We start from the raw sequence: 9,011 nt of genomic DNA, 5'->3' as shown, positions 1-9,011 counted from the left end.
TAAGGGCAATGTGTGGTGCAATTATGTAGAGAATTCGAAGTGTGGAAATTACGAGGAAGTGTGGAGTTACTAAAAGTATTACTCAGAGGGCAGAAGAGGAGTTGTTGAGGTGGTTTGGTCATTTCGAGAGAATGGAACAAAGTAGAATGACTTGAAGAGCGTATAAATCTGTAGGGGAAGATGCAGGGTAGGGGTCGTTCTTGAAAAAGTTGGAGGAAATGGGTAAAGGAGGTTTTGTGGGCAAGGAGCTTGGACTTCCAGCAAGGGTGTGAGAGCATGTTAGATAGGAGTGAATGGAGACGAATGGTTTTGGGACCTGACGAGCTGTTGGAGTGTAAGCAGAGTAATATTTTGTGAAGGGATTCAGGGAAACCAGTTAGCCGGACTTGAGTCCTGGAAATGGGAAGTACAATGCCTGCACTTTAAAGGAGGGGTTTAGGATATTGGCAGTTTGGAGGGATATCTAAACTGTCGTATATGAGCACCTCTGCAAAAACGGTGATTATGTATGAATGATGGTGAAAAGTGTTGAATGATGATTTTTTTTTTCATTTTGGGTCACCCTGCCTCGGTGGGAAACGGCCGACGTGTTGAATATTATGTACGAGCATATATTTGGTAATACAGGTTTTTGTTTGTTGGCTAAAATTAACAAGGAAAATAATTTTAGAAAAGACAGTATAAATTGTTACAGGTGATTAAGGCGTTGAAGCCATTTGCAATAATCATACTTTTTTAAAGTAGTAGACTGGTAAGCCAGTGGAAGGCCTCGGTCATATGACCAAAAACTCCAGCAGCGGGTCATCATATGATTTAAGATCCTCACCAAGAAACACTTGTCTTGTTCCCTGACAAATTTCCTAACCTAAATTTAATGAGCTTAAATCCCAGAACGTGGAAGGTTACTAATGGTATAAACTTGGGTAATATATGACGACAAATTGTTTTAGAAAGACACATGAGCAAACACTAGGGCATATTAGAAAACGTTTCGGCTCTGGGACCAAGACCGGAACGTTTTCTAGATTACTGATGCTGGGAAAAAAAAGGCAAAATATTAAATACAGTCTCGACCTATGGGCAACCCTCAGACCAGACACATTACTGGAGACATAAATCAGTTGGAACCAAAGTGATGTACTCGTTCTTGCTCATAACACATGACTTTCAAGGTCCCTTGTACGACATCAGACCCACCATGGAGGCGATGCTTACCTGGACCATTATTTAAGCAACCATGTCCAGAAACTGGAGATACTCTGTTGGATTCCGAATAGTCGAAACAAAAAAAAGACCTAATTACTACTATGGAAACTAAAACGTTCTGTTTTGGAAGAGATGTAAACCAGGATCGCATAATTACGGTGTTAAAGCTAAGCAGAGAAATGGATAGAGAAAGCCCTTCCTGAGAGATAATAAACAAAGAGTTAAAGGTTAAAAATGTTAACGAGTCTAGCGGTGGTTAGGAAGTGAAATGATTCACGATGTTATTGTGTGACCGCTCGTGAGGAGTTGACAAACAAGAAATAATCGCCAAGATTTGATCTCAAATAGATGAGCACACACTTGCCCGAGTATTTCATAAATATAAGAAAATTTGAGATTGGACACGAGATTGGGCTCGTATAGTGCTAAACTGATGCTGATGATAAATGAGAAGACAATGACAAGGGAAAACGCAAGACACACTGGAAGACCTTGACAGAATAAACTGGTAATTTGAGAGATGGGGACCGGCGATAGGGAAGCAAAAATTAAACACAAATGGGCCAAAGGGATTTTAAGAAGTACTTTCTCACCCTCGAGGTGCTCAGGAAAAATAATAACCTAAACGAGAAAATGATAAAAGCAAAAATTATAGTGCTATCATTAAGTATGACAGGGTAGCAATAAATTCAATAGCCTATCCCGGGGATTTTTTGGTTGCCCGAAACTGCTACTCGACTCCCAGGCTGCTAATTCGAGAGGTCTTTGATCTACCATCTTACTTGACTGGTACATAAAGTACTGATGTTTACTGATTCCAATTACCACTTGATTATCCACTTAGATATCCTAATATCCACCCCATATGGCCTCAAAGTCCCAGATTTAATAAACAAAATAGGTATATATTCTTTGAAATCTTCCTACTACGCTCCTGGATACGCCAGTTACCTAGTAAAACAAGTAGTAAACACAAGAGACCAGGCCAGGAGCTGGGTCACGACCGCAATCACAATTAGGTAATTACAGCAGAGTATAATTAGGTGAGTATAACTAAAGGATTACGCTTAAAATCTACTTAACTATTTTCTCTCACTTGTATGTGAAAGTTATTTGTTTCATCTGAGATCGTTGAACACCGTTCAATTATGCGTTGTGAAGGCAGACTTAATTATAATGTTTGGTATCGTCAGCTTGTAAGTGGGGAAAAAAAATAGCGCAAATGTTTTATCTCCTGAGAAAATTGTGCAAGGGTTGCGCAGTGCGCGCGACACACACACACACACACACACACACACACACACACACACACACACACACACACACACACACACAAACACAAACACAAACAGAAGTGCTGTACCACCTAGTAAGGAGCGCTCATAAACGACTACCAACACAACTTTACGAACCATAAATCCAGTTCCTGAAAAATACAGTACCAGAGTTTTACGAGGTGATGAGGCAGGTGAGAGGAGACGGGGTGGATTGTATATTTTTGGACTGTAAGAAGGCTTTTGGCGTAGAATAGCAGCGTGGAAGAGACTGGTACAAAAACTAGAGAAGCAGGCAGGAGTAACAGGAAAGATACTATAGTTGTTTTTCCTTGTTATCATCCCAGAAGAGGTGTAGGACGCGAGTGACTAGGGAGTTCCAGAGTTCAGTACCGGAACAGGTATTATTTCTTAGCTGCGTGAATGACATGATGGAAGGGATAGTCGAAGGTATCCCTCTAAGCAGCTGTGTAATTAAAGACAATACGAATTAGGGAAGACAGTGAGAGGCTACAAATAGACCTGGACAGGCTGCAGGTCTGGTTTGGCAAGTGGCTACTGGAATTTAACCCCAGCAAGTGTAAGGTTTTATGATGTTTAGGGATGGTCAACTAAGACCGCAGAGGGAGTACAGGGTCGGGAGCACAAAGGCTGCAAATCCCGCCTGAGGCGCACGTCAGTCGAATAAATGCTGCAGCAAATGCGCTTCTGGTAAATCTTAGCCTAGCTTTTTAGAAATCTAAGCAAGGAAGCATTCACGACATTTAATGGCACGAGTCAGGCTCATATTGAAATATTCTAAATCATTATGGAACCCAGACCTTATCAAGCATATCAAGAAATTGAATGAAGTGAAGTAATTTTAAACGAGACTAGTCCCGTAAAGAAGCTTAACCTGATGACTTGAGAGAATAGGACGACCAGGGGTCATATAACAACGTAGAAAATACTTAGAGGAATTGGTAGGGTAGACAGGAACAGATTGTTGGAGAGATGAAAACAGGAACACGAGGGCACAGCTGGAAGTTGAAAACACACACAAGTCACAAGGTTGTTAGGAAGTATTTCTTTAATTATATTGTTAGGAAGTGGAATGACCTAGATATTAAGAGTAGATGAGGCTGGATCCATATATGGCATTAAGTACCATAAGCTCTCGAAGCCAGGAGAGTGAAACCAGCAACGGCCAGCACTGAGGCGGGGCCAGGAGCTAAGAATCAACCCGTGCAACCAAATGTGGGTATATATAGGCAAGTACACTCTCACGCGCATGTGATAAATATCGCAGTGTCTGTTCGGTAGTTATGTCAGTAAAACCTGTCATCTTATCTTCTAGGTCAACACTGTCGAAAATATGATGATCTGGGTCATTCTGTATATACATAAACATATGTAGCAAATATATGAATGGTGTCCTCTAGTAAAGGAATTTTTCATTGTTAAACAATGAAAAGAGATCAGGTTTGTGTAAGATCTCGTCTGAGACCATACACAAACCTGATCTGTTTTCCATGCGTCCTTCACCTTTCTGATAGTGATGGCCTGGCCGGGTATATAAGAGTCGACTCCCTTGTTATGCGCCACTCACTCTGAGCTGTCTCCGACACCAACATGATCCCGGTAAGATATCTCTAACTTTAATACCAGTCTTGTATCTTCTCATGGTACAGAAGTGATATAATTTTTTAGAATACTGGAGTATATTTGTGCAACGCTTTACAAATCATATCAGTAAAGTTTTGTATTTTTTCTCGGTTAAAAGTCAACGTAAATAAAACTGTTGCCATAATACGACTTTTACGTTTTAGAACACTTCGGAAAATAATATATTTTTTTGTTTTGCAGAAAGTGATTTTGTTCACCTTGTTGGCTGTTGTGGGAGCCGATAGGCTTCCGTCTACTTCTTATGGTGCACCCGCCAGGGGAAGTGGGGGCTTCGGGGGATCCAGAGGCGGCGTTGGTGCAGGTTTCGGAGGGCCCGCTGGTGCAGGTTTCGGAAGGCCCGCTGGTACAGGTTTCGGAGGGCCCGCTGGTGCAGGTTTCGGAGGGCCTGCTGGTGCAGGTTTTGGAGGGCCCGCTGGTGCAGGTTTCGGAGGGCCAGCTGGTGCAGGTTTCGGGGGAGCTGGCAGTGGAAGTTCTCTTAGCGGAAGCTACAGACCTTCAGGTCCCGTAGTCCCAATCTTAAGAGACGACCGTCAGGGACCTGATGAGTATGGAAACTACAATTTTAACTTTGAAACTGGTGATGGCATCAGTCGTCAGGAGCAAGGCGCCCCTCAGGGTCCAGCTGGCGCTGTGGCAGCTCAGGGAGGATGGACGTGAGTAATCTTTAACAGTTTGTAGCAGAATATGTATACAAGGTATTTTCTCTGGAATTACATTATATTTACTTATAATAATAATGAATCTAATTGTGGTATTGTTTCAGATTTACTTTCCCCGATGGAACTCCCGCTGTTTTCAAGTTCGTAGCAGATGAAGGTGGTTACCGCGTGGAGTCTGACCTGGTGCCCACGCCCCATCCTCTTCCCGCCCACGCTATCGCCCAGATCGAGAAGGCTCGTCAGGAAGACGCTGCTGCAGCTGCTGCAGGTGGACGAGGATCATACAGCGCTGCTTCAGGTTCTGTTTCTCAGTTTGCTGGAGCACCTGCTGGTGGCTTCGGTGGTTCACCTGCTGGTGGTTTCGGTGGTTCACCTGCTGGTGGCTTCGGTGGTTCACCTGCTGGTGGCTTCGGTGGTTCACCTGCTGGTGGCTTCGGTGGTTCACCTGCTGGTGGCTTCGGTGGTTCACCTGCTGGTGGCTTCGGTGGTTCACCTGCTGGTGGCTTCGGTGGTTCACCTGCTGGTGGCTTCGGAACTTCACGCCGTGGAAGCGCTCCTGCGGCTCTCAGAAGAACTTATGGCGCCCCATAAGCATCACTCTATATTGTACCAGTGACCCCATAATTCTTCTTTCATATTCATTAGAAATTATCTCGCTTGAAATCTCGTTGAACAGTGTTGCTGATGACGTTCGTGGACTCCTTAGTCCTAGTAATACAAAGTCATGGTCTGATGTTTGACACTGCGTGGACAATACGCTTATTACTTTTACTGTTACGTATTTAATAAAATAATTTGAAACTTTTTATATGTAATATAAATTCCAAAAAAAACTAAATTAAGATTTCGAGAAAGACTGCATTCCTAAAATAAACAAACGTTCATTTAAGTCATTCCTTTTAGGTGGATAATCTGTTATCGACAGATTCTTTTATCATACGTAAGTGGTCATGGGAAACTCCACCACAGACATTTTGTTTATAGATTTTCGAGCGGCAGTATATTCCGAGAATATCCTTGTCTAATTGCTTTATAAATCTGGCACCAGATCTATAAACTGAGTGGTAACTGGGGCTTGTGTTGTCATCTGACTGATGACTGGTAACTGTGTGACAAGAGTCAGGAGACAAGACAGTTATAACCTGACTGGTGAGTGATGACTGTGTGGAAAGGTGGGGGTCATCTTGGAGATGTATACCTGGAGTATACCTGGAGAGACCTCCGGGGGTCAACTCCCCCGCGACCCGGTCTGTGACCAGGCATCATGGTGGATTAGGGCCTAATCAACCAGGCTGTTACTGCTGGCCGCACGCAATCCAACATACGAACCACAGCCCGGCCGGTCAGGTACTGACTTTAGGTGCCTGCCCAGTGCCTGCTTGAAAACACCCAGGGGTCTATTGGTAATCCCCTTCATGTATGCTGGGAGGCATTTGAACACTTATTGTGTTGTCTCTTATCGTGCTAGTGACACCCCTGCTTTTCATTGGGGGGGTGTTGCATCGTCTGCCGAATCTCTTGCTTTCGTAGCGAGTGATTTTCGTGAGCAAGTTTGGTACTAACCCCTCTAGGATTTTCCCGGTGTATATAATCATGTATCTCTCCCTCAGGCGTCCTAGGGAGTACAGGTTGAGGAACTTCAAGCGCTACCAGTAATTGAGGTGTTTTATCTCCGTTATGCGTGCCGTGAAGGTTCTCTGTACATTTTCTAGGTCAGCAATTTCACCTGCCTTGAAAGGTGCTGTTAGTGTGCAGCAATATTCCAGCGTAGATAGAACAAGCGACCTGAAGAGTTTTATCAGGGGGCTTGGTATCTCTGGTTTTGAAGGTTCTCATTATTCATCCTGTCATTTTTCTAGCAGATGTGACTGATACAATCTTATAGTCCTTGAAGGTGAGATCCTCTGACATGATCACTCCCAGGTCTTTGACATTAGTTTTTCGCTCTATTGTGTCGTTGGAATTTGTTTTATACTCCGATGAAGTTTTAATTTCCTCACGTTTTCCATATCGGAGTAATTGAAATTTCCCATCATTGAACCTCGTATTGTTTTCTGCGGCCCATTTAAAGATTTAGTGATGTCCGCCTGGAGCCTTGCAGTGTCTTCAATGGACGACACTGTCATGCAAATTCGGGTGTCATCTGCAAAGGAAGACACGGTGCTGTGACTGACATCCTTGTCTATGTCAGTTATGAGAATGAGAAACAAGATGGGAGCGAGTACTGTGCCTTGTGGAACAGAGCTTTTCACTGTAGCCGCCTCAGACTTTTCTCTGTTGACTACTACTATGTGTTCTATTAGGAAATTATAGCTCCATCTACTAACTTTTCCTGTTATTCCTTTATCATGCATTTTATGCACTATTACACCATGGTCACACTTGTCAAAGGCTTTTGCAAAGCCTGCAGTCTGTTTATTTTCTACATCATCCAGGACCTTGTCGTAGTGGTCCAGTAGTTGGGTCAGACAGGGGCGACCTACTCTAAACCCATGTTGCCCTGGATTGTGTAACTGATGGGTATCTAGACGAGTGGCGATCTTGCTTCTTAGAACCTTTTCAAAGTTTTTATGATAAGGGGCGTTAGCGTTATCGGTCTGTAGCTCTTTGCTATTGCTTTACTGCCCCCTTTGTGGAGTGGGGCTATGTCTCGGGTGTATAGAACAGTTAATAACACTCGAGATGTTATCCGCATGAAAAGGAAATACCCACCTTGTTGGACGAAGCAGAAACCATGTTAGCGTTTGTGCCAACGTGTCACTCAGGTCCTGCAACACTGTGTATCATCTAGCAACATCAAGAAATGCCATTTTATTATGCACGGAAAGACTAAAAAGTTTAAATTCATCAGCGAGGCCTGCTCCTGGACCTGGCCTCTGGGGCGTTGATCCCCGGAACACCCTCCAGGTAACTGAATGAGATCTCAGGCGCCTACGGGTCTCAACTATACATTCTGCAACAATGATGTTGCATCACTTCTCAATTGAAAAAAGTAATTTTATGAATGGTTCTCCAAATATGTAATTATACATAATTCTTGCTGAAGTACACAATAATTAAAAAGTAATCGAAGGGTATTAATTATAACAGGAGTAAATAAGCGAGAGCTAATATTCCATATGAACATAAATATTCTTTAATGGAAATTAATAATTACAATTAGGTATCTAACATTAATTGAAGAGTTATTACTGCATCTGCTGTGAGTCTTAGACTTCCTCTCCTTGAAGCTGAGTGCCAAATTATACAAAAAGATGAATACAACGTAATTTTTGCAATGATTCTTACTATTAAACTTCAGAAGCACTTAACATGTAAGAGCAATGTTGTTCCCCATTAGTTCTCGGTAAAATTAGTCCAGAACAGTGAGAATTTGTACTGTAATACTGATGAAAACTGAGACCCCTTCATTGCTGCTCTTGCATCAAGTCTAAATGTCTCTTATTTTCATAGGTTCTGTATGGCCCCCGAGGGGTTAAGACCCCTAAAGAATGTAATAATGTGTGGTCCCTATGAGGGTTTACTCTATGATAACACAAATAACGATGTATTCACCTAGTTGTGGTTGCAGGGGTCGATTCACAGCTCCTGGCGGCTACTCGTCACTCTTCCCGGTGTTCCAGTCACTGCGAGATCCCAGGAAGGGAATTCCCGTGTTCCATAACATTAAGTCCTCTGTGCCTCAATGCACGTGATTAGAATAGTGCAGTGTGTGGCACAAGTTGAAAATGTAGTTAATTATTGCCAATGATGATTTTAAGGGAATCAGAAGAGGTATTCACAAATCATGTGAAATAATATCCAAATTTCTTCAATAAAAATGTTAGAATATAAGCAGTACAAATCAAATTCAAACTTTAGAGAGAGAACAATATCCTAAAATACACAAGCACATTAAGTTTGAAGTCGTTCTGAAGCTGCATTATCAAGTTTTGAGCCTGGAAAGTTGAAACTAATCGGATGCAACACACAAACAACACATGAAAAGTAGCATTTTATTTTTTCCCAATTTCTTAAAAAATATTAACTCAGAAACTACACTGGCCAAAATCAACCCAGACTTTTCCCTAAGTAAGAAGGGCCAGCTTCTAAGAAAGTAAATTTTCTGCAGTCTTAGAGGTGGAAAGAGAAGCAGGAAGAGTGAGACTAGAGAAACCAAACTACAGAAGGGGGATTACACAGGCATGAGGAATTTCCTGTTTGAGGT

The 9,011-nt window shown here is 42.5% G+C and overlaps 1 protein-coding gene across 1 annotated transcript; it reads left to right on the top strand.

The window, feature by feature from the left end:
• The first annotated feature begins 4,077 nt into the window (after positions 1-4,077).
• LOC128702611 (pupal cuticle protein 36-like) lies at positions 4,078-5,550 on the top strand. Its single transcript, XM_053796921.2, has 3 exons — positions 4,078-4,100; positions 4,326-4,798; positions 4,909-5,550. The coding sequence occupies exons 1-3, from the start codon at positions 4,092-4,094 to the stop codon at positions 5,393-5,395; spliced, it is 969 nt and encodes a 322-aa protein (XP_053652896.2). The 5' UTR covers positions 4,078-4,091; the 3' UTR covers positions 5,396-5,550.
• The last annotated feature ends 3,461 nt before the right edge of the window (positions 5,551-9,011 follow it).

The sequence above is a fragment of the Cherax quadricarinatus genome, chromosome 79, assembly GCF_038502225.1.
Source record: "Cherax quadricarinatus isolate ZL_2023a chromosome 79, ASM3850222v1, whole genome shotgun sequence".
In the NCBI taxonomy this organism is placed as follows: Eukaryota; Metazoa; Arthropoda; class Malacostraca; order Decapoda; family Parastacidae; genus Cherax; species Cherax quadricarinatus.
This window is presented reverse-complemented; position numbering and strand designations above follow the sequence as displayed.